Consider the following 25,755-nt stretch of genomic DNA (forward strand, 5'->3'; position numbering starts at 1 on the left):
AAGATACTGTCACAACCAGCCAATTATATTTATGTCATATCTATACAGCTCATGCCAAACTGGAAGAATATATATTTCTCTTAACACTTACATATGCAGTATAGGGTTTGACAGGACTCTAATCACCTAAATTTGTTGTGACAATTTTTCCATTAAGGCAAGTCTCCAGAGCCATCTCCTCCATTATTATACTTAGTATTTTTTGCCTATTTTGCAGGCCAGTATAATTTTAAGCATATTTGTTATCTGATGTGGTGTTCAAGGCATTTAATCTTATCACACTTCTTTCTGGTGTTTCCTCCTTTGGAGAATTATAATCCACAAAAGTTTTCCAAGTTATGCTTTTTCCTTGCCTCTGAAGCATGTGCAGATTGAATGTTGACCTCCACTTTCAGAAAAAGGCATGGAATTGCCATTTAAATTGCCACATACGTTTACTTGTTTGGAATATACAACCCATTGAGATCTCTTGTTAAGTCATCCATAATATTTTATGGTCAATGAAGTTTGTGTCCTAGTTTTGGAGTACTTCCTGAGTAATGAGGGCTTAAAGAAACCTTGTGAGTCGTCACCGGATGGAGGATTAGTGGGATAGGAAGGCATGTTACCCCACCTCTGTGTGTACAGCTTATATTATATGGTGTCTAGGCACGCTGGAATGACTAGTGCTTTGGGAAATGTTGTATTTGGGGATTTAATTCTCTATTTCAATAGGAACTTTGTTGCAGAGCAACAGTGTCTTACTGTCACTGTTGGGACTGAAAATTTATAGTCTTTTGTGATGGCACAGATCTGAAGAAAACAGAGGAGTTGCAGGGAATTGTTTTGCAAACAAAAACATCTTAGAGGTGAGAGAGCTATGAATAGAACAGAATAAAGTTAGCCCTCTGTATCCATAGATTCTACATCCATGGATTCAACCATCCACTGCTTGAAAATATTGGGTTTTTTTAAAAACAATTCCCAAAAGCAAAACTTGGTGTTTCTATTTTATGTAAGGGACATCATTTTATTACGTCATTGTATATAATGGGACTGGAACATCCATGGTTTTTGCTATCCTTTGGGGGTCCTGGAACCAAACTCCAGCAGTTACCAAGTGCCCACTGTACTGTAGTTTTTTGTGTGTTTTTCAGGCTATGTGGCCATGTTCTAGAAGAGTTTATTCCTGATGTTCTGAAGATAATCTGTGGCTATCATCTTCAGAGAATGCTGAGAAAAGCTCACAAAAATATGAAAGCCTTTGAGCCCACTGTACTAATTTTTAGTTACAAAAGTCCTGAAGCCAGAAAGCAGGCTGCCTTCCAGTTGGTTTGGCTGCCAAAATGAAGAAAGACTGAGATGTGGTAGTGATGGGTGTATCAGGGAAGTACTGTTGTATGAAACAATTGTGAATTCAGAGAAGTGGTGTTGTATGAAACAATTGATTGAGTAGTAAAATGGGTGTTGGTGTAGGTCTTCAAATTTTATGTTGACTTATGGTGACACAAATTTCATGAAGTTTTTTTTAGGCAAGGAATATTCAGAGATGTATGACATATAGCGTATGTCACCTAGTATTCCGTGTTGGTCCTCTATCCAAGTATTAACCAGGCCTAACACTGTTCTGCTTCCAAGATCAGACAGGTTCTGGTGCCTTTAGAGTATTTAGGCTGGCACTAAAAACAGAAAGAAATTTCCTATTTCTTAATTCTATGTCAGTCCCTATCCCTGATCTGCTATTTTGCATACAGCTCCGGTTAGTAGCTCTCAAAGGTGTGTGGAGGGAAGACCAAAAATATGCTTTTATAAGTAACATTGAAGTCTGCCCACCACTACTATACACCTTTCTGAAGATCAGGTTGCAACTGATGCTCAGTCATGTGCATGTTCTCTTCAGCTCTTTCTTTCTTTCCTGCCCCCCAGAACACTGCAGAAGGATGCAGTCTGGATTGGCAGTTCATGCATTTAACCTCTATCCCTATGTGTTGTTGTTTTTAAAATCAAAATGGACCTTTCCAGATTTTTCTTTCTTTGCAAATGTTTTAGGAAAATGTTCATATGACTGAGCATCACATGCAGCTTCATTTTAAGCATTTAAAAGTATTAACTAAATAATATAAATGAGCCAAACAATGAGAGGGATCTAAATGTTTTTAGCCTTGCAATACTCTCTCAATCTCTCTCTCTCTTTTGGGATTTTTTTTTTAAAAAAGCAATCAATTCAACTTTTTTAAAGACCACAAGCCATCAGGGGCTAAGAATCATTGTTTCCCGCCATGATGTTGCAGGTACTATCCATTAGGTGACCTAATATAATCACAAACATATTTCATTAAGTATTTATAGTAGTAATTTATGCATTAAGTTGAGCTGGAAGGGGAAAACGTTCTGTTTTCTTAGAAGCCAAGTGCTGTGGTTTTGATGCTGAGAAAATGCAGTATCCAAGCAAAAAAGTGCTGTTTTATTGAATCATAGTAAAAACAGCAACTGAGAGTACAAAAGTTTCCTTGCACATGAGTAAAATTCACAATGGCCAACCCTATCATTACACATTGCGAGGTCTGCCTGAGACAATTCATTCACATGCGCACACACATGCCATCCTCAAAGAGCCTTTGCCACTGAGCTCTCAACAGCTGGTAGCTTTTGAAATGCCTGATCCTGAGATGCCTTAGAGGCAGACATTTAGGAAGTCCACAGCTCCATGCTGGCTGCTTTTTGTGATCATAACGAGAACTCATATAGTATCCCACTCTGTGCCAATGGCCTTCACAGAAGAGTAAAGAGGTTTGGGGCTCAGTACAAATCATACAACACTGTTTTGTCTCTTTTTGAAAGAAACATCCTTTTGCAGTGAATATGCCTTTGCCTTATTTTGTTAATTCAGCCAATTATATATTGGTTACGGTAATCATGAATAAGAATGACAATGTCTCTGGTTTAAAATGTGTGAAATCCTATCCAGAAGCATATTTCTTGTTCTTGTTAGCAACTTTTAAGAAAGTAAAAGAAAGATTAGCTGGTTCTCTCCTCACAGACTTTCTATATACATTATTAAATGTGCAGTTTCATGATTTCACTAATGTAGCAACTTGTATTTAGTAAATACAGCAAAGTACACTTTCTTCCTGTTGAATATCTGTGGTGAGAGTATTTTATTTCATTTCTCTCTGAAACACAAGACTATTAAGCAGAGCTGGACAGGATTGTGATTGAAATTGGTAAGAACGTTCAAGTAATAAAATTACAGCTTTACTGTGCTGCAAAACAATGGTGGCTGGCTGTGTGTGTTGTTAATCTGTTAGTGGAAATCTAAATACCAAATCCAATTTTAGTCCCAAATAGAGTTGTTGTGTGCTTTCAAGTCATTTCTGACTTTGGAGATTATCAGACAGGGGGAAATCGGGGAAGAAGAAAAAATACTCCTGAAGATTTACAGATGATGCAGTGCTTATCCAGGACTTAACCCATGAAGATCCAGGAATGCTCCAGCAAAAAACCATTCACGGGACATCCCCATGAATGGTTTGTTCCTGGAGCATTCCTGGATCTTCATGGGTTAAGTCCTGGATAAGCACAATGTATCTGAAAACCTTCAGCACAATTGTGCAACTTTGCCGGGAGTTTGCCTTTTACTCCTGGCTTTTTCCGCCATCTGATAATCTCTTTAGGATGACCATAAGGTGAACACATCACAGGGCAATATTTCTTCAGAGGAAGTTAACTATTACCTTCCCCTAAGTCTGACTTCCCCAAGGTCACCCAGTGGGTTTTCATGGCTAAGTGGAAATTCAAACCTGGTCCCCAGAGTCCTAAGCAAGTGTCAGAAAAAGTTACACTGTTAGATTTACAGGGTACTACTAATCACTAGCCAGTAGTGTGTTTGGTTCTTGCAACCTTGCAGTTAAGGAACAAATTCTAGAAACTTCCTATGGCTCAAAAGTGCCAAAATTGTAAATTCTTGCAAGGAACATGGACAACATGTTACAAATACAGTTAGCAAATCTACCTGCATTGACCTGTTTCTGAATTCTCTGCTGCTCATAGTCTTCAATACATAGTCTATAACACGTCTTTAACACTAATGTAGGACCAAACCTGTAAACAAATTATTTCCTTCACAATTATCTTATTCTGCTAGATGTGCTGTTGCCTAGGATGTCTGTCTTAATCAGGGCATGAAGCATACTTTTAAAATGAGTTATGTAACAGGATTTTTTTTTTTTTTTGCACCCTGCAGGAGTTTATTTGAAAAAAAAACTTGCTGATCAAGAGAATTGTGTACATTAATAAACTGAGGAGGCTTTGTGCTATAATTTCCATTATGATGTGGGCATAAAAAAAAGTCAGCAGTTGATCACTGCTAGCCAGATATCTGTGACAAAGTATTGCTGGAGAGTATGACATAAATTTTTGTGGGTGTGTGTTTTTGTGTTTGTGTTCAAATTGCTGGGTGGTTCCATGCCTTGGGAAGAGGAAAACTAATACAGAAGCAAATGATTTTTTAACTAGGTGCATGTAACAATGCACTTAAAGGGAATCATGCACCCTCTATGTCAAATGTTACTGACGCTGATAGGACACAGCATGGTTGGAATTATATATTTTCAGATAAAGCTTTCAAACTATATAACCCTCAGGCAATGGTAGCAAGGAAGCAACTAATAAGACATTTTACAGGTCAAAATGAGTTTATACTGTCAGACTGAAAGTGATGAGAAGCCAAAGTTCTCTGAACGAAGGACAATCATTAAAATGCATGAATCCTGGAATCCTGTTGCTTAGTCCCAACTGGAGTAGAACCTATCATTGCATGGGAAATCAACATAGGTAAATCCCACTGATTCAATGGGTCTACTCTAGCTAGGACTAGCATTAGAATTCATGTTATTATCTGCTTTCATAATCAGTCTGCATTTTGTTGCCTAGTGCTGCACTGTGTTTCTTCATAGTTATATGATACCTCTCGTGTCCATTTGTTACTGGTTTGTCTTTCTCCACAAAAGCTTGAGGTAGAAGTCTTGCTCTTCGCTCTTCCCATTTGGCCTGGGAAAACAGTATATCCCTCCCTTAAAGAATTGTCCTGATTGCACCATTTGTTTTCTAGGAAGAGGAGCTATCACAAAGGTTTATAGGAGACACAGGGGAAAGGGATTTATTATTTTGAAAGAGCAACAATAAGAAGAGGACATCTTTCCTGTCCCTCTCTACGAGGAAAGTGGAAGGCAGATTCCACATAGGCATGACTGCTGCCACTGACATCACAAAAATGTGTTTGATACACCTCTCCTCCTCCTCCCTTGAGTTTTGCAACTGTTTTTAAAGGGATGGAGGCGGGTGTAAAGTGAAAGATGAATCTGTAAGAAGGATGAAATAGTCCAGCCTCTGTTCAGGGAACAGCATGTTCCTTTTCTCCAGTCCTACAGTTCACATCTCTTGGGTTTTAAGAAGGGGGAAGGCTCTGAGTCCACCCCCACCTAGACTAAATAAATATCTTCCTGTCTTTAATTACATTTTTCTATGTAGCCAGCATGTAGACAAGATTAAGCAATGGCTAGCGAAGCAGTGAATTATCAGAAATATATCTCTATTAGTATTAGGTTTGTATGCAGTTTTATTATAAAAATAAAATGCAGTGTGCATACACACACACACACACACACACGTATATATGCACATATACATCCCCTGGGATTTGTTCAAGTTCTAGGAAAGGAGTGGCTCTATAGAAATATACGTAGGACTTCCCCCTTGTGCATGAGTTGACTTAAAACTAGAGGGATCTGTTTTATAGGACAGGAAGGTTCTGAAAGAGGAACCTAGAAAAACATCAGTTGCATATTCAACAGAATGTAGATTATCTGAGGGAGGTTTAAGATGTATTGACTTCACGGTGAATTTTTTCAGAGAATGAGAACTGCTTTGAAATCGTAGAGGTGTGGACATAATCAGAGTACCTATTTCCTGTTCCCTATGATTCTCCAGAATAGCTCAACTTCTCCTTCTGCATTGGGTTGTGATTCTGAACATTTTTAGAATAGATAGTTGGCAAACCTGACAAAGGAGGAAATGTGAAAGTTCCACTTGAGATCTTTACAGTAGAGCAAGGAAACGAGACACATGAGGCAGTTCTGTTTTCTGTTACATTTTTATCTCTAAATGCCTTTTGTTCATCTGAAAAGTGCTGCCCCTCACTCCTGGAACCTTCTTCCCCCGCGAGCAAGAGCCATCACGTCTTTAAGCAGCTTCAAAACAGAGTTAAAGACCATCCTGTTCAGAGAAGCGTTCCCAGGCATTGCATAATTGTCACTTGCTATTTGATGTTCTTTTCTTGCCTGTTTTATTGAATCATTTCCTGTATTGCTATGTATTTTATATGTATTATAATAGAGATTATAGAGATGCCCCTTCCTCACCACCACTCCCTTTGTGTCGTGTTTTTCTAGATTGTAAGCCTGAGGGCAGGGAACCGTCCAATTAAAAAGATTGCATGTACAGCGCTGTGTAAATTTACAGCGCTTTATAAATAAAGGTTAATAATAATAACATTTTTCAGTATAGCTGCAGCTCAGAGATTGGACCATTTAGGCAGGGTTCTTTCTCCTAGTCAGAAAGAAGATTTAAATGTATTTACTGCATGGCCCTGCCAGAGTGCAGGAAAAGAAAGCATCCTGGCAGGGTAGGCCTTTAGGGATGTGCGTGTTGTTAGCATGTGATTCAGCAGCTACAGTACATTGCACTGAAATGTTCTCATAGCTATATGGAGTGATGCAGCATAGCTGTAATTTTTAACAGTGACCTCACACAAAAAAAGCAAAACCCCCACAATATCTGAATTGGTCCTGAGACACTATTCCAAGAAGGTGATGCTTACTGCATATGAGGGGAGAACTTCTCTGAAACTCTTCTGCAGTCTGCTGTAGGTACAGACAAGTTTTCTGTTGTCAGCAGCCATAATTTGTAGCAGCCTCCTTCAGGCATCTTGACAGCTCCCTTGTATTTGAGCAGGGAAAAAATATGAGGAAAGCCCCTGGTGTAATATCTCCTTTTCTGGTAGTGCAGCAAGCTGAAAAGTACATTTAGTCTGAACAACGTAGAAAATGGTAAGAGTTACATCTTTGCAAGGATTAATTCAGCACAAGTTTAAAAATGAACACGGGCACACACTTAGTTCTTTATTGCAGAACTAAGAAGTGCTAGATTTGCCCCTGAGCTTGGAAGCAACATTTTACAATTAACTAGTGACATACAATTAACTTTTTTGTAATAACTGAGTTATTGTTACCAACTTGCATTGTAAGTATAATGTAAAGGAGAATAATTGTACTGTGTTGTGGATGTAACTGTGACTTTGTTACTTTTATAGTTACAAGGGTGTGCCATCATTATTTAGAAATGTTTTGTACAACTGGACAGAATCCTATGGCATTTTCCTGTTTTTAATAACTGATAGCAATTATTTAACTACTATTAAACAACAAGTAAATAGTGACTTTTAAAATTGTAATTAATAATAACTGTTTATTTGTTTGTATATATACAATATTTATAGCCCACCCCACATTATAAGACTTCTAGATGGGTTAGAATAAAATCCATTGAACAAATTAAAATATAGAACAATAGCACAATATTTAAACCAATAAAAATAATTTTAACATTCTAAAAACATACTCTAAAGCAATTGCAGTTTTTAGATGAAAGTCAAAAGACTATACAGCGCGCCTGCGTCATACGCGGGCACGCCTTACGCGGCTTGAGCATACGCACTCAAGCCGCGGGGCGGAAGGGGCGGCGTGTTTCATTCAATTGAATGGGCGCATGTGCCCGTTGCGCGCCGCCGCGCCGCCATGCACGAGCCCCATTGTTTACAATGGGGCTTGAGCATAGGCGGAATTCGCCTTACGCGGAGGGATCCAAAACGGATCCCCGCGTAAGGCAAGGGCCCACTGTAAAACCATATATGTATACACAGTGGCTGAAGTCACTAGACCCCCATTTGTTAATTTTATTAAAAGTTTTGACATGGTGCCAAAATGAGACCAGTATTGGTGCCAATTAGGTCTCCAAGAAGAAGGCATTCCACAACTGAGAAGTCTCTTTCCTATATCCTGACACAGTCCTCAAACTGCCTACTTGTCTGACCTTCTAATAGTAGTTGATTACTCAATTGTTAATTCCTTAAGTTACTATATGCCTTATTTTTTAAAAAATATGAAGCTCAGATTCAGTCTGAATGTTAGATGTCTAATCAAGATGGCAATCCACCAGATGCGTCTTCTGAACAAGGCCCATCATGAATTACAAGAGTGGACTCCTATTTGTGGGCACCCACATTTTAGTTTCAGTGGATGTTATTGAAGGATGTTCAGTCAATTGTGCTTTGTTCCTTATCACCTTTTTTATGTATACAAAATAGACCTTCAACCCAGGATAGCCATTATTCTGTCCATACATGGGGGAAAAGAAAGCCACTAAATGACAGTAGAATCCTGTTGAATTGGTGTTGTGTCTTCATCCAAAGTGTGTCCCTAAATACCCAGATAATTAGTTCACAGATAGCCTTATTAAATAACCAGAGAAGCCAGGGAAAACCATGATCTGCATTTAGTTCCAAGCTGCTGGAAACTGGGTGTCATTAAGTCTGAGGGTTAAACGTGCGTAGATGATTGCAGAGCTGAAAATATGTGGATTAAGAAACTAGGTGTGCCACACATCAGCCATTGCTACAGGAGGAAACAGGTCCATCCTGTTCATGTCTGGTATGTTCTGCCCTCTAGAGGTATAGCCAACACTTCCATGGTGGTCATCATCTTCCTGTTGTGCCACTACTTCAGTTACCAGAAATGAAAATGAGAGTTAGATACCAAATCTAGTACTTTTTATCCAATCAGGTATGTAGGATGAATTCATTAGTTTGCTTTGACTGGATCCCATATTATTTTCCTCAAGCACTGCTTCATGTCTGTCAAGGGAGAGCGTTAATTACCCTCTTGCTATGGTTGTCATAAGGATTGATGAAACAAAAATTATGAAGCATTTGCATGTTAAAATAGATATCCTTTCCAGCAGCTTTCAGTGAAAACAATGTATTGAGGTGCTGCTTTTTAAAAAATCAAAGGAGAAAACAATTGCCTTTGATTGCCAAATTTTAGAGTAGGTGGGCTTACTTGTCTCCTGCTGATATGTAAATGTGTATCTCTCATGTTTTTGTCTATGTGTTGATCTCATCCGGTGTGTGTTGCTTTGCTTCCTGATACCATTGTAATCATTTAGCTGTATTAGATGTTTTGCTGCACAATCTGACAACATTCCATTTCTTTATCTACAGAAGTGCATGTCCTTGTGCAGGAAGTGATAGATGTTCACTGACCAAGATCTGGATACGTCTGTGTGCATGGGCATAACACAAAGTATGCTGAGGCATATCCAGTTTGATCTTGGGCCATTGTGTGCTGTTGCCTTCCATGAGCATAGCCTAAATGCAAATTTCTGACCAAGATAAAAAAAGGCATCTGCATAGCCTTGTTCTTCTGTTTTGGAAGCACCCAGTCATTTTTCCTATGTCTAATGCACAACAGATTTGGGGTAGGGTTCATTATCATGGGCACAAGACAGAAATATGTATGTATGTTTTCTTTTGATGATTTGTTTTATGCATTCATTGGCCAGTTAATTCCAGCCCAGCTGCTCATGATATAATGTGTCCTGGTTTACTTATGTAATCTCTGTAGTGCCAAGCAAGAACTAGGTTAGCGGAAGGCCCGGTACTGTCGTAGTACAAAAGACAAAAGGGAACCTCCTTTGGGCAATCCCTCAACAGCTCTTCATTACTGGTTATGTAAAAACTGGGCAGTGTTTGCTTGTAATGAAAATTACTTCATCGTGAGAAACAGCTGCTAGCTGTGAATTTCCCTGTGGCCACAATGCACTATTTTGAAATGATTTGAACCTTCCAAGTATTTGTCCTGTTTTGCCTCCAGGTGGGGAGATGACTCTCTAGAATTGCTTCATTTTCTCCTAATAGTGAAGGGTTGCTGCCTGGGAAATTTCAAGTTACTGCCAAGGTAGCTTATTGCCTCTCTTGTATGAGGAGGTTGGAGGATGGCAAGTTGGGTCTGGATAGGTTAGATAATGATAGGATAAAAATGAACTCCAAACATGAAGGAGTTGGTGGATCTTCCTCAAATGTGTTACGTATGAAACCAGAGGAGGAAACCAACAACAGGTGTTGGGTGCTCTCTCTTTCAAAACTAGTGAATAGCACAAATTCAAAAGTTCTTCTGTTATCTTGTGCGCTTTGGTGGACTCGTTCAGAAGCATCTGAAGAAGTAATGTTTGAGATGCATCCAGGCTTCTAGAATTCCCCTCCTGAACGCTTCCTGGGTTTTTTCTGGACCATCTTAGTCTAAAATCTGTAAAGTATTTGAAGATAGCCTTCCCCGCTTCCCCAATCATCCTTTCCGTGGCATGTGGAATGTTTTGTGAGTACATATCTGAGAATGAAAACTGAGAGGCCTTAACCGTCTTTTTAAAGTAGTATTGGGTATAATCCCTAGATATCTTTCTCCTGGGCATTTCAACTCTAACTATAAACCAATGGGTGCCCAATATCAAATTCACTGAAAGAAATTTCACAATCTTTCTCTCAGGCATGGGATGTATGTATGTATGTAGTACTCTACCATTTATCATTACGGGGGGGGGGGGGGGGAGGTTCCCTTGTTAGCATGTTCATTGCAGCTGTTACAGATATGTCAAATGTGTTCCTCCTATCAAGAGCTCCGATCATGAGGGCACTATTATATGTGATTTATGTTTACAATCCCAGCCTGGTGCCTTTTCAGGGTGTAAAACGTGCTCACAATTTTTTTTATATTCTTGATAAGAAAAGGGTGAGCCATTTTCTGCACAAAAATTCTGCTTTTGTGCAAAAAAAAAAAAAAAGAGTTTTCTGCACAAATTAACTGTGCAGAAAAAACTTCTGAAATCCAAAAAATATAGTCATAATATGTGTAGAAATCCTACTAATCCCATCCAGAGACGTGCTACACTGCAGAGATAAAGCAGTTTGACATCACTTTAACTGCCATGGTGCCATCCTGTAGAATCCTAGGATTTGTAGTTTGTTGACATATTCAGCCTGGTCTGTCAGAGAGCTCTGGCGCCTCACCAAACTACCAATCCCAAGATTCTGGAGGACAGAATCATGGCAGTTAAAGTGATGTCAAACTGCTTTATTTCTGCAGTGTGGATACACCCCTAGATGGGACAAGGCTTCTGAAATTATTTGTTATTGCATGCAAGAATACAAGAAGCAAATGGGTGCATTAAATCTGTAATACCCTCCATATGTTTTGTGCCTTTTCAGCATGAGCCACCCAGTAATTCAGTAGAGCCCTTAGGTGTCTGACCCTGCGATCCATCAATATTAACCCGCCACAGCTTTCCTGCACGCTTTAAGTGAGCCCTAGTCTGAAGGCTTTATTTTTGGTCTGTTTTCTTGCATCCAGGAACCCACCATTTTGATGGCTGTTGTGATCCAAACAAAGTTGTAGTCACAAGCAACACAAATGCCTACTCTCTGTTTGTAGCATTTTGTGAATGTTTTATTTTGCACTTTTGGTAACATTTATTTCCTCCAGAATCTCATCACATGCCCAGGGCTAGCTCCCCTAACAGTGCAGACCATCTTTTAAAAAGACATCTGTTTCCTTGCTATTTTTGGGCTCTGTGAAGAAGGCACACTCCCCCTTTTCCCCAAGTGCTGAGTCATTTGCCCTGGTGTAAAATAAGAGGAGGAGGAGTTGTGGGGAAAGGTACAGGTATACATGCTTTTCTCCCATCAGTTAAAACTCAGGATGGCATTTTAGAAGATTTCTCTGAACTGATGCCAGGGTGTCATAGCAAATATAAAATCCAAGGTTGGAAAGACCCCCGGAGCAAAGAGAGTTCAATGAAAGCTGGGAAGGGCGAACATTTCTCAGAATGAATGATAATTTCCATCACACAGAACAACTTCCTTTAAAGAAAACAAAAATAAATAGCTTGCCAAGTATGGGCACTTGAAAGCTCTGGCCATTGCCGCCCCCGTGTCTGAGATTCTGACGATAGTGACTTGGAAGGGACTTTTCCAACTTTACCTAGAAAAGCCAAAAACATAACACTTGTGGTTAGCCAGCTTCCGTCAGTGGCTTGATTCAGTTGGTCTGTTTAAAGAGGAAGTTGCTGCTGTGACGGGAAGAAAGAGCCGGCAGCACAACCAGGCTTGTAGGAGAGCCATTGCAGACAGTGCATAACAACATTGGTATGTGGGACACCAGGAGCAAAGGGTGGGTCCCTGGATGCAAGGAAACAGACCAAAAATAAAGCCTTCAGATTAGGGCTCACTTAAGGCATGCAGGGAAGCTGTGGTGTGTTACTACTGATGGCTTGCAGGGCCAAACACCTAAGGGCTCTGCTGAACTTTTACAGAAAGTCAGTTGTTGAACTTAGTCCTCTATGCAGCCTTCAGTAGAATAGTCTTTAGAATGGGTATGGTTTGGTTGTGGGGAGAGTAGCAGAAAGGGGAAAAAATGGGTTAAGGCACCTTTTGTAGTATAGGCAATAGCATTGCTTCATTCAGCCAATAATCTTTTCTCCATTTCCGGATGATTCTTATATATGCTCAAAATATCAGGTAACCTGGCACACAGAATTTATCAGCAAACCTGGCATCTTACCAGTATGCTGTTTAACTGTGATGCTGCTGCTTATTGTGTTTTTATTTCCCATAGTTATTACCAAGATCAACCAAGATGTTCTCACCAGATACCCAATAATTGGCCCAAAACAGGGATTTTTATTCTAAGTAACAGAATCAGTTTTCCCAAGAGCTGTCTCTCGCCCCAAATACACACAGAACTGCAACAGTAAAGTGTAGCTATCACATTTTACTAGTGCTGGGGGAATAAAAACTTGGCCTGTTATCACTAGGACAGTGGTTCTCAACCTGTGCTCTGTGGAGCCCTTAGGGCGCCGCGTGCATTTCCCAGGTGTTCCGTGGCCACTCCGGGAAAATGAAAGAAATAAAAATGGAATGAAATTAAAAAATAAGAAACAAAAAGTAGAATCAAGATAAGAAAACTAGAAATTACAGGCCTCTTAGGGGCTCTGCCATAGAAATTGATTCTAAAAAGGGCTCCACAAGTCATAAAGGTTGGGAACCCATGCACCAGGGAAATGAACGTGTGAACAATAGATGGTTGTTATTATTACAGATGTTTTCAAGTGCTGTTTTGTGTAAAATGTCAGCCAATATACAAGTGCCCTGTGATGTTCTGCCCTATTTAATTATGCTTACAGTTTAATTGGCCACAACAGACTGCAAACTCCAACAGATTTAATTAGCAATCCACTTGTTTTAGTACACCAGCACCCTTGTATTTTCATGTGAGCAAATCCCAAATGCGTAAGTGTTACATTTAGAAATGTTTTGTAATGTGTATCCTGAGCAGCTGGCAAGAGAGCCAATATGGGTCATTGTCTTGAGTTTCAAAGATTGTTGGGATTAATAGCTATAGCCCTCTATTTACCTTGCCAAGAGAAAAGAAATGGTTGCCAGGTACCCATTCACATTTATGCCCTGCTTCTTTGAGAAGGGGAAAAGGTCAGTTTTCCTGACTGGGTGCATTTACGTGTCACACAAGCCAGCCTTCTCCAGTGGTTGGGGATTATTGAAATTGTAGTCCAACCTATCTGCAATCCACCAGCTTGGAGAAGGCTGCACGAAAGATAATTTCACATGGTGGCCACAAGCCACAGCAAGCATTTCCTCAGTTGCTGTTTGTGTCATTACTAGGGTAGGCAGAAGCATTTGGAGGCAGACAACCTGTGTTCTGTCAGGTACTTTGGAACTCTATGAGAATAGTCCTGTTAAAATTCTTTATAAGTAATATTTACTCAGAGGCCAATTGTAGGATCTTTTTTTTAGTAATTATTCATTTTTGATTGCAAAGTGAAATGCATTCATGTGGGAAAAGTTTAGGTAGTTGGATTAAGTGCATAGTGATTTTCTCCTTGAAATAGTCAAATAACAGTTTAGTGATATGCCAGCTTTTCATTCAGTTTTGAAATTTCTGACTCACAGCAGAAGAAATTGTTTAAAAGATGGGATCCCAAGCATAGTGTTGAGGACGCTGTGCCTATGGAGAGTCTTTGCAAGCTGCAGCAAAAAATCAATTAATCCTTGCAAATTGTAAGAATGTGCTGTCCTACTAGCTGAACTGCAGATTTGCATACGATCCTTTCCTCTTGCCCAAAGCAGAGATCACCAAAGCTGAAGAATTTGTACCCTCCTTGAAGGTGATTGACAAAAACTGGAGACTGTGGGCCAGGCCCTGAGATCTGGCAACCATAGCGTCATGCCCTGCTCATGGGCTTTCCGGAAACACCTCAAAGAAGGATGCTGAAATGGAAAAATATTTGGCCTAATAATACTGGATTATTGTAGCAAGATCCTCAGATGCACCATGACCTAGTAGTGATAAAACCTTAATCGTTAAAGCAAGAAAAGATCAGTCAAAATCCATATTAAGTGGGAAATGGTTACCTGGTACAGGAAGATAGACGACAGATCACTCTCCCACAGAGATAACCCACTGACTAAGTGGAAATAGAATGAACCTTGTCATCACCATAACATGAAGTCGAAAAAAGATACTTACAATAGAAAAGCATGGCCATATTCAGTCACCCCTCTGTATGCATGCACTCTGCATCCAGGGATTCCACCATACACAGCTTGAAAATACTCCTCCCCTGCAATCAATACATACATACATACATACATATCCAGAAACAAAAGCCTTGATTTGGGACACCATTTTCTTATATTATTGTATATAATGGGACTTGAGCATACACGGATTTTGATATCCATGGAGGGTCTTGGAACCAAACCCTGGAGGCTACCAAAGGCCCACTGTATAAAATTAGTTTTGTTTCAAGTTTCAGATGAGGTAGTTTTTGGTGTTTCTGTTCACACCCAGGCTTTCTTATGTTGTCCTCCTCTTCAAAGTATTCACTGAACTTTAGCATTAAAGTTTGTGTCTCTGAAGTGGGAGGATGGAGAAATTAAACAGTAACAGGATGGTCTTTAAAGTATTAAGAAACGGTTATCTCATTGTGTGCTCTCCTTCCTCTTTCTGTTCCCACACTACTTTGTGTTTTTTCTTTTTCCAATTCTTGTTTCTTTTTGCATCACCAACTATGTGCACTAATACATGTGTAAATAGTATTTAAACATTGCGTTTGTGGATGGATTTACATATGAGCAATTAGCTGTCAAAGCCTCTCCAAAAATATGTAGGACAGTGTTGGGGGGCGGGGGGAGGCTGCACATTAGATTTACTTATCTGGGGATTTTACCAAGACCAGTAATGTTGGGAGTGGATTGTGTTTTTGTGAGCTTACTCCCCCATCCAAAGGCGAGTGCAAAAGAAACCACTGAATGATAACAAATTCCACTACCTTCTTTACCCTATAAGTCAGAACTTGCCTTTCTGATGAGGTTTGGCATGCAGATCCAAGAAAACTATACATTCAGATAAACATGGGAACATCCAGTTGAGCTGTTCCCCTCTGGAAAGAAGGGTTACCGCAGAGGAAACATTACTGAAAGTCCTGCTTCACCTGTGTTTGAATCTCAAAGGCCAACTGAATGAAAAAGCCCAAATTTTATTGCGTAAAACTTCTTGTTGAACTGCTTTCTGGAGATATGAAGCCTTGTGATAAGGACACTAACCTTGTGTAGGCAAAGTCTTCTACCTTAATTTGCCACTTCTTCAGAATGCAGTCTGTAATGAAAATGGCAATTCCAGTGTCTTACTCAATTATGAGTAGCTCAGAAATCACTTTAGTAGATTAGTAAATGGGAGGAAAGAATTAATGTGGGGAACATGTCAATAAAAACCATAGAGGATAAAACACTGATACTGCATTTTGATTTGTTACTGTTCCCTCTTCTTGTTATAAGCCTTCCAAACAACTCTTAACTTGAGATGATCCTCTTGTAGGATTTTCTTGGCAGGATTTATTCAGAGGATATCTTCCTCTTAGGATGAGAGAATGTGACTTGCCCAAGGTCACTCATGCCAACTTATTTATTCAATGTTATAGCACACCAATCTGTCCAGGGTGACATACATGTCTCTCCGCGTTATTCTTTCTTTATTCTCACAACAACCCTGTGAAGTAAGTCAGATGGAGAGAGAGTGACTAGCTACAGTCAGCCAGTACATTTTCATAACTGAATTGGGACTAGAGTCTGGATCCCAGTCCATCACTGCAGTCATCCTATCACATTGGCTTTAAATTAAGCATTGGTGGCTTCAGATTTATGAGATAAAGAAATTCTTCAAGCTTTGCTTTGTCTTCAGAATATCAGCCCCTTCAAAAGTCAAGTATTTAAAGGTGATCTTTTTTCTTTTTTAAACAGTAAGTTGATCTAAAATGTCTTTATCAATACAAAACCATGCTTTATAGAACATTATTTCAGAGTTATGCGTGAAATCCCAATGGACAAGAGTAACTTAATATACAGTGTTGCCTTTACAGTGTTCCTTTTCATGTCTGGATTTCAGGAGAGAAATTTGGATTGGTTTCCTCGGATGCGTGCCATGTCACTTGTGAGCAGTGATTCTGAAGGGGAACAGAATGAACTTAGAAACCTGCAAGAGAAGCTTGAATCTACAATGAAGCTGGTATCCAACCTTTCTAGTCAGCTGTCTGAACTTAAAGATCAGGTAAGGAAGGTGCTTATTACAGATAAGCCACATAAGGCAGCCTGACATATGCAGAAATGTAACTAACTGAAGAATGTAACTGAGGAATTTGGGTATGGGAAACTTGTTGGTATGTATATTTATGCATATCATCCTTTAGTGATGGCCCATTGGTTGGCTGCAGCCTCTAATTTGGCTTCTTCTCCACTTCTGACTTAGGTCCAAAACACTCTGCAAAAATAATCCAGTTTGAGCCTGCTCTAAATGCCCTGGCTCAATTCTGTGGAATTCTGGGAATTATAGCTTTGTGAGACATTTAGCCTTCTCTGTCAGAGAGCTTTGATGCCACAATGAACTACAGTTCCCAGGATTCCCTAACACTGAGCCAGAGCAGTTAAAACAGTCTCAGACTGGATTGGTTCTGCAGTGTGTTTTGGACCACAGTCCCAAATACCAAGCCCAACAGTCCTGGTCAAAGAGATAATTGTTTTTATCCTTGCAAAGGAAGCTGAATAAAATCAAGGAGAGTATCTGCCTTGGTGAAAAAGGCCAATCCAACTCTTTAAGATTTCTATCCCCCTAGAAAAGGAAGTGACCTTGAATAAGTCCTCATCATTTCATCATATATGACTATCATAAGAATTTTTAAAAACTTCAACCCATTTTTCTTAAACAGCAACCCATAATAGAAGGACATTGAGGCCTATGTGGCATAGAGAGCAACAGGAGAGGCTCAGGTCTAGGACAGTCCCTAAGGCTAAGATTTTAGCCATCCTTCCTTCCTTCCTTGTCCTCTCCTGTTCAAGACAGAAACTGTGAAGGTTTGAAGGAGCCCCAAGAGACTTTACCACCTTCATAGGCTGCATTTCCACATTAATGGCATTAAGAAAAGAAAGCATAATGTCCACACATACCTTCTTCCCACTGTGTCTACTGAGGTCAACAGGGCAGGGCTAAGTTAGATTCGCGGGGAGCAGCAAAAGAGGTTTTACCTCTGCACGCGCGCGCACACACACACTGAGCAGGCTGTACCATCACATTTTGGCACACTGGAAGTGACATTGTGTCAATTTCAGATGCCATTTTGATTTTGGGCTACGTTTTTTATTGTTTTTTCCCCCAAAGATTATTAGAAGCTCTGCAGGAAATAAGGATTTTTATTTTAGTTGATTCGGCCAAATTGGGAGGTAAAAAATAGATTGAAATTGGCTGGGATTTTTTTTTAATAAAGGTTTTTGGGGGCCTGAGGAGCTGCTGAAGTGGGGTTTGGAGTCCACATGCAGCTCCTGGCCACTCAGTGTTTTTGAGTCACATCCCTTCAGCCAGCAGGGCCTGTTACAAAAATCACCTCCAAACAGTAGTGGTTCCATGAACTGGAGGTTAGTAATTTCTACTCCTTGTTTCCAGAAGTCCTAAATTTTATGCTTCCTTGTAAACAAAAATTTAGTGAAACAGCAAATTTCAGCTTACCATCAACATGGATCAGAATATCCTCATTTTCATTTCTACATGCATGGAAAGGAAAGAAAAAAGAACAGAGAGAGATAGAAACTCATGCTTGATCCTGCTCATTATCATGTCTACACCTGAATGTAAGCTTAATTTGCTCAAGCATTAAATAACTGGATTCAGTGAAAGCCCTAAACCTGCCATGAAGAAGAACAGTGGGGCAGAAGAGGGTGTTACATTTTCATGTCTTTTATGTTTAAATCGTGCCTCCCGCTGCTGTTTCTATTTTTATCCAAATTTAACCTTACATGTTTCTTCCCAGATTAAACTCAACTTCTTCCTACATTCCTCACATATATATATATATATATATATACACACACTGAAAAGTCTGTAATGATTTTTGTTCATCTGTGAATTGTTAGTTTTGATGTTATCCTGTCCACCTTAGAAGTCACTTTATTTCTACTCCTTCCTGTTCAGTATATGAAACGGGAGAAAGCATTACAGTATACACTAAATATAGTATCAAAAGTATGAGTATTCCTTGTTTGCTCTGCTGTGGCACTTCCTAGGTTACCATTCATCAGGCTTGTTTAAACTGACCCAAAAAAGTGTCCTTTCTGGGTTGTGTTCCAGTTTGGATTTTTATGTTGTTCCAACTAAAAATTAGTATGTGGGCAACTGTTTTCTGTCAATAAGCAGTGTCCATTTCTTTATTTCTGGGCATGTGGCAACACTGCTTTTTCTTTTGGTGAACTGTATACTCACAAACCTATTTCTATAAGTAAAGATACTGGCATACCACCTATTAAGAAACACTATGTTTCTAGGGTGGCAAGCTGGCCCGTAAGCCTTTGGTGGAGTGATGTTACCCACTACCACCATTGAATTGATTGGATTCAGAGAACCACTTGTAAAAAGATGTAGCTGGAAGATCATTTCCCTGAACCCTCCTTTCGTTAGCACACAAATATGCATATTCATACATGTTCAAGCACACATACACACGCATGTACACAGAGAATACACTGTAAAATGTATTCTGACAATCTGAGAATCCCGTTGAATAGTTTAGGCTGTTGCATGGTATGCTGAAAGGTGGAGATAATAGAAATTGGACAGAGTTAACTCCAGTCACATTAACAGAAGAATCTCTACTTATTTTCCACCATCTAACCCCATTAAATAAATAAATAAATAAAAGCTCTATTTTTACCCTGTCAGACACAATCGAGGCAGCTTTCAATTAAAACAAGAACATACATACCCCATATCCCAATCAATCCCTCCCTTCCCTAAAACAACAATTAAACAGATTGAATGTTAAAAGCAATACAATTAAAATAATCAGGGATGGGCAGATGGGGAACAAATACTCAGTGGGATGGTAGATTCAGATTCAATTGGTGGCCGAGTTTGCTATTCAGGGAAGGCTTTGCCTTTTTAAAGCTGTCCAAGCTGGTAATATGACGGATCTCCTCCGGCAGGCCATTCCATAATCTGGGAGCAGTCATCTTTCCATTCCATTATTCCTCTCTGTACTCCTCTTTCACGGGGACTCCTGAAACTTTGAGGACCATTTGTTCTTGGAAGGGAGCAGTCATCTTTTGTCCAGCACCTTCAATAGGCACAGAGCAAAACTGACCTCTCCGTGTCAGCCTTGCTTTTAGGATATTATATTCTTTTGTCTCCTGATTGTGCTTTATCAAACACAAAATGCATTAATGTACTTTTTGATTAGCAGCCAATGATGTAAAACATGTCATGTAAGCTTTCTGGAGTGGCATTTGCTGCAAAACCACTGGGAAGCTCTGTTGACACTCAGCCCACTTCGGCTTCATCCAACTTTGGGGTAATGTTGAAAAATGCATTGATGCCAAAAAAAACCCTCTACTCTTAGCTGTGCAAACTGTTAAACTTTCTCTTTGCTCTTGTAAAAATGAGAGAGAGAAAGAGAAAGAATGACATTAGCTTGCAGAGACCTCTTTGGGGCAGAGGAAGAAGGGGAAACCAAGCTGATTAATGTGAGAGAACACACTGGAATTTCCCCTAAGTGCTGTCACTGACTGTGCCCAGCTCAAGTTGCAGCATGTACCAATTATGTGACCAAACCAATACATCACTTTTTCATTAGGAACAACCCTCTGTAGAAAGGAGAGCTGACGGAGAGATTGGTCTTGAATGAAATAAGAAACAAGTTCTGCTTTCAGAGCTTACTCTCTTTCCGAGAGGTTTCTGGGGACTAAGGTTAATGCCAAAATACAACACATCCACTTGCATTAAAACAACATTCACGGGGAGCAATTTAAAGCATGATCCCTTACACTGTTAATGAATTCCAAGTTGTTCGCTTGTTAGGGATTTCCTGTATCAACAATTATGGTTACACTTTGAAAAAGAGCTACTTTTTAGCAAGAGGAGCATGGCATCTTGCCCATAATGTCCAGATCAGACTGGGTATGTGATTTTTCCACAAATAGCACTAGAATCTGTCATGTTAGTTTCATTCTTTGATTACACTTGTTATCTAAACTAGCTTTGTAAAAACATTTCCTTTTTATATTTGGACTCAGAAGTGGAAATAAAAATGGAACCTGATGATGACAAGAAGATTAACCTAAATTGGAAGGTCCTTTTCCATTAATAGGGGCTTCTCCTTGATTTTCCTTTGACAAACAGCACCTCGTGTCTCGTTTGCACAGCATGTCACTTTGGCATGACTTGGTTTGTATTGTCAACCACAGCAAATTATGGCATGGCAAGTAGTCCTAATGTTAGCAGCTTGCAAGCCAAATATAGGAGAAAGGAAAGGATGTAAAAGTGACTGTTATTCTCCAGTATTCTTTCACCATTTCCTTGGTTTTAGCAATATTGCTTGTTACGCTTCATGGGTTATTCCCAAACTTTGGTCCTTCAGGTGTTTTGGACTTCAGCTCCCAGAAGCTCCAGCCAGCTTGACCAGAGCTGAAGTCCAAAACATCTGGAGGACCAAGGTTTGGGAACCACCGGGTTAATACTCTTGGGTTTCTTCATATTTGTTTCTGTTTTTATATAGCTGCTCAGTAACAGAGGTTTTCTGGGGAACTCACATACCGATGTTATATTAACATACAATATAAAACTGAAATTTTAATAAACAGAAATAAAAACACAGAAAATAAGGAGCAGTGTAAAAAATGTGACTGTTATAAAAGATCTTCCTCTACTACCAAAAACACCATACAGATGGCACTAGAAAGTTTATCTTTGGAGACTTTGTCAGATTGGGATGCTACTGTACAGTTCCCTACTTCATCATATTTAGGACGCTCCCCAAATGAGCTGCAGTTAATACTCACACAGCCACATATGGGACAAGCTGGTCTTTCAAGTTTTGGATTTGATGTCAAGCTTGTTATGGCTTTAAAGGTAAAATGAAGTTGTTTAAATTGGACTTAGAAATAAGACCCAGGAACCACTGTAGTTTACAAAGTACAGACACTATGTGGGCAAAAAAAAATGCCTAGTTGCAGTCAATCCTGTGAGACTGTCCTGGGCCAGATGCTGTTTGTAAGGGCAACTCCTTGTATATTGTATTTCACGGGAATTGTATGTGCTGAGTGAGGCTGTACTTGCTGTATCAGCCAAAGCTGATAAAGCTGCTGCAACCTACAGAAATCACGTGAGCATCTCAGAATCATTAGAGGGGGTCAGCTTGGTACTGAACAAACAGTTCCTAATAGCTTGGGATCCTCACATTGCCTGAGTCCCATTTATGTCACTGTTTAACCTTGTGCAAAAATATACAAGTACAGTATTAGAATTCAAAAAGGTATGTAGGCAATGAGGAAGGAGAAGAAAACCTCTGAAAGATTTGGCCTCAGGATCTTTGTGCTAAAGTAAGATATTGTAAACACTAATTGAGAATCACTATTGTGGAAGTAAGACTTGACTAGTGAGAAGTGATTTAACTGAAAATGCATTAGCACATATTGAAATGCTTCATTTATTGCCTAATTCAAAAGAACTTGGAAAAAGAGACAAATAGCATTCAGTTCTTCTAAGAATCCAGAGATACGTAACAGGTAGAATGAAATAACATTACTCTTGCATGTATAAAAGAAAGTGTACTTTCTTTTTTTCACCATATTGAATTAAGTAATTCATGGCACACTGTCTGTAGACTTCAACTTTATTTAATATACACAGTTATAGACATGCAGGAAGGTTGTGGTTGAACTATTGGTAAACAAGCTAACCAGATCTGCTTCTGTTCTTTTGTTCTAAGGTTTTAATTTATTAGTTTTTCCATTCTTTCTTAAGAGTTCTGTGTAGTTTTAAAACAGAAAGTCTCCATATCATTTGTTTTCAATATAAACACATCTAACAATAAAATTTTCTGTGCTTGAAACAAATCTGCATATATTTTAACCTTACAATGTTACCAAAATCTGATTTCGAGGTCAAAGTCTACCTCAGGAAAGGTGATTAAAATGGACTACTTGAAATATGCTATTAAATATACAACTATTTGCAAGTGAAATAATTACATCTTCCTTGAGAAAATTTCTTTTTTGAATACAGTGAGGTATTATTGCAATTGAGTGCAATAATACTTCACAGTGTAAAGCAACATTCCCAACCTGATCAGTCCAAGAATGGTGAATGGTCAGGGGGGAAAGAACAGAAACAGAAGGAACTGGAAATATTCAATGAAACCTAAGTAGGAAGGAGTGACAGATTCTCATGATCTATAAAAAAAAAAGATTGTATTTCTTGTTAGACCAATATATTTTGGACAGAAAATATCTGTATGGCTGTCTATGGAAGAAAATAATTTGAAAATTAACCTGCAAGGGTTTCAGAACAGTGTCACCTGGCAGCTGATAATTTTCCAGTGTTTCTCCAAAGAACTACCAATCAACTTTTTTGAAATCACTGAAAGTCAACTTTTCAAATTGCTTTCACTGAGGAAGGCCATACTGATTTTTCGTGACCAAAATACTTTTTTCACACCCTGAGATTCTCATGTAAATATGTATAATGTAGGTTACAACTATTCTGTTTGATCCAGCACACTGTAGATACCCAGTCTTTCAAATTTCCATTAGGTCACTCTGAAGATCATTTGCATCTTGGTCAGTAGCAAACACATATTTCACTTCCATCAAACCCAACTTCTCCATTCCACCATAATAACTTGTTTTGTTCTCATGAGGAAAAGATGAGGTATGATTTGCCCTAGACTACTTCAGTCCTTTCCTAGGTTTAAGTCTTTGTATTTCCACTTTGTGGGGACTGCGGGGGTAACGGTGTTTCATCTACTTGTGTTGGTGCAATATATCCCAGCAGAGTAGACTTTTTGTTGAGAATGGCTTTCAGAATAACCCTTGGCTACAGTCTTAACAGCAATAGCTCATTCTGTGATCTGACATACAAGAAGTGATTGTGTTTACTGAGTAAATGTTTCAATTTTCCAGATGACAGAACAGAGGAAGCAAAAACAGCGTATTGGGCTCCTAGGACATCCTCCTTCTATCAATGTGAACCCACAGCAACCAGCATAAATCAGAGGGTGTGACTTGTCTCCTCAACTTGCCCCCACTCAGCAACACTTCGTAACAAGAGTTGAAATTGACTTAAAGAAGTAAATCTCCTAAAGCTGCTTCTGTGTATTCCTAGCTCCTGTAAATAACCCTGTTTTTATACTATGTGTATAGGACTGCTGTGAGAAGATATGGGCTTATATATATTGGCACATTAATGAAAGGGAGGACCCTATTGGCCCCCCTGCAAATGCCTTTTTATAGGAAGAAGTGAAGGGCACACCAAACTTGCACTTGAAAAATGATTATTGACTAAAATAGTATGTGATCTCTATTTTGTATTTAAGAACTTCAGATAGCTAGTATTTATGTTTTTATACAGTTGTGCAATATGAATTATGCAAATCACACTATACTTGTTCCTTACTCCTGTGTGTCCACAAGGGAGTGCACATCTTTGAACCTGGTGTTGTCTTATATCATTTACTAAACAGTATCCAATGACAGCTAAGTGAGGCTGCTGCCAAACTGTGTTCCTAGCGAGGTTTCGTTCTCCAGGGCATTTTTATAACTTATGGCATTCCAAGATATTGACATGGTAATGCTGCCTCTCCCCCAACCAACATTCTCCTTGATCTTTTTTACTATTATTTTAAAAGAAAAACATGTTGATTTATTTTCCCTGCTTCCCACTTTAGAGCTGTTTCTTAGCTGACAATTCCATAAACCCTAGAAAGCTATGGAAGAGACTCAAGCATTCATACATGAAGAAATCTTGAAGGGAAGATTTGTTTTTTCTCTATGAAAAAATTAAGCTAAGATCGTTCCACGTTGTTGGCAGATCAATATAATTTTCTATATTTCTTGTTTTCTTTCTTACTTTCGTTCTTTGTTTCTTCCTTCCTTTCTTTTTTTGTGTGCCATATTGATTTAGAAGAACATGGAAGGATTTCCTGAATGTACCACCTTTGTCTATCCTCTATACAGTTTGTTACTCTTACAAATGTACTTTTCCTTCAGTCATGCAATGCACCAATTGAAGTATGAACTATCCCTTTTAGGACTCATAGTTGAGCACTGATTTTTGTAATGACTTGCAAAAGAGCCACTAGTTCATTATGGTCACATTTTTGTTGTTCCTGACGGTTGGAAAAAAAAAAATCAGATGTTGCCTAGTTTTGTACATGGTCCTCATTTTACAGAAGTAAATTATCTGCTTAAAGAAAAAGCAGAGAAAAGAAATATGCCTATTAAAGTTTGTAAATGCATAAATATAGATATTTAAATAAATGATAAAATTATAAGGTACAGTGTTTTAGTGCGATGTCTCATTATTCTTTACAAGTTTTAACTTTTTAACACAGTTCCCTTTCTTGGCTTTGATGGGGATTTGGGCAAAATGCATACAAGTGAACTGGGCTTCTAAGAGAGCTCTGATGGTCAGATCCATTGTCAATAAAGTGCTCACTAGAACATCACACATTTATTGCAGTAAAATAATTAATCCCTATAGCCTGTCATTTACCAAGCTGAAGCTCTTGTTGTATAAACAGTGTATTTTCTTAGGATTCAGACTGAAATTGGTTTCAATCGGTTGCTTGGGAAAATTATTTTTTTGTTCATAGCTTCTAGAATCCCCCAACCAGTATAGACAGTGGCCCTCACGAAAATGGAGTTTCGCCTATATTCAAACCCCATTGGCTTGAATATAGGTGTGGGGGTGCGCAGGTGTGTGCCGCAGCCATGCGCCCCATTCATTCTACCTCCGTTTGTCCCTCACACATAACTGAGGGACAAGGGACACGAATCTGAAGAACGGAGGGAGGACTGTATCAACAATTACCATTTTGCTCTGCAGTTCCTATCTCTTCTTCTCCCCCCCCCCCCCTTCGCGGCTGGTTCTGCTGCAGCTGTAAATTTGAACTTTTGACAAAGCAGGGCAAAGAGATACTGGGAAGGCAGAGCACCATTCACACAAAATGATGTGCAGTCTGGGTCCCAGTACAGACAGTGTGAAACTTGTCTTCCTACCT

The 25,755-nt window shown here is 39.2% G+C and overlaps 1 protein-coding gene across 8 annotated transcripts in view; it reads left to right on the forward strand.

The window, feature by feature from the left end:
- Positions 1-25,015, forward strand: part of LOC149321350 (inositol 1,4,5-trisphosphate-gated calcium channel ITPR1) — a 273,413-nt gene extending 248,398 nt beyond the window's left edge. For all 8 annotated transcript variants that reach the window (XM_089520074.1, XM_089520084.1, XM_089520102.1 and 5 more), the window contains 2 exons: positions 16,605-16,766; positions 23,657-25,015. In XM_089520074.1, the coding sequence (XP_089376200.1) occupies positions 16,605-16,766; positions 23,657-23,743 (249 nt within the window). In that variant the 3' untranslated portion in view covers positions 23,744-25,015. The remainder of the gene's footprint in view (positions 1-16,604; positions 16,767-23,656) is intronic.
- Positions 25,016-25,755: the final 740 nt, after the last annotated feature.

This window comes from Sceloporus occidentalis, unplaced genomic scaffold (genome assembly GCF_023333645.1).
Source record: "Sceloporus occidentalis isolate IW3139 unplaced genomic scaffold, rSceOcc1.0.p SCAF_1, whole genome shotgun sequence".
Taxonomy (NCBI): Eukaryota; Metazoa; Chordata; class Lepidosauria; order Squamata; family Phrynosomatidae; genus Sceloporus; species Sceloporus occidentalis.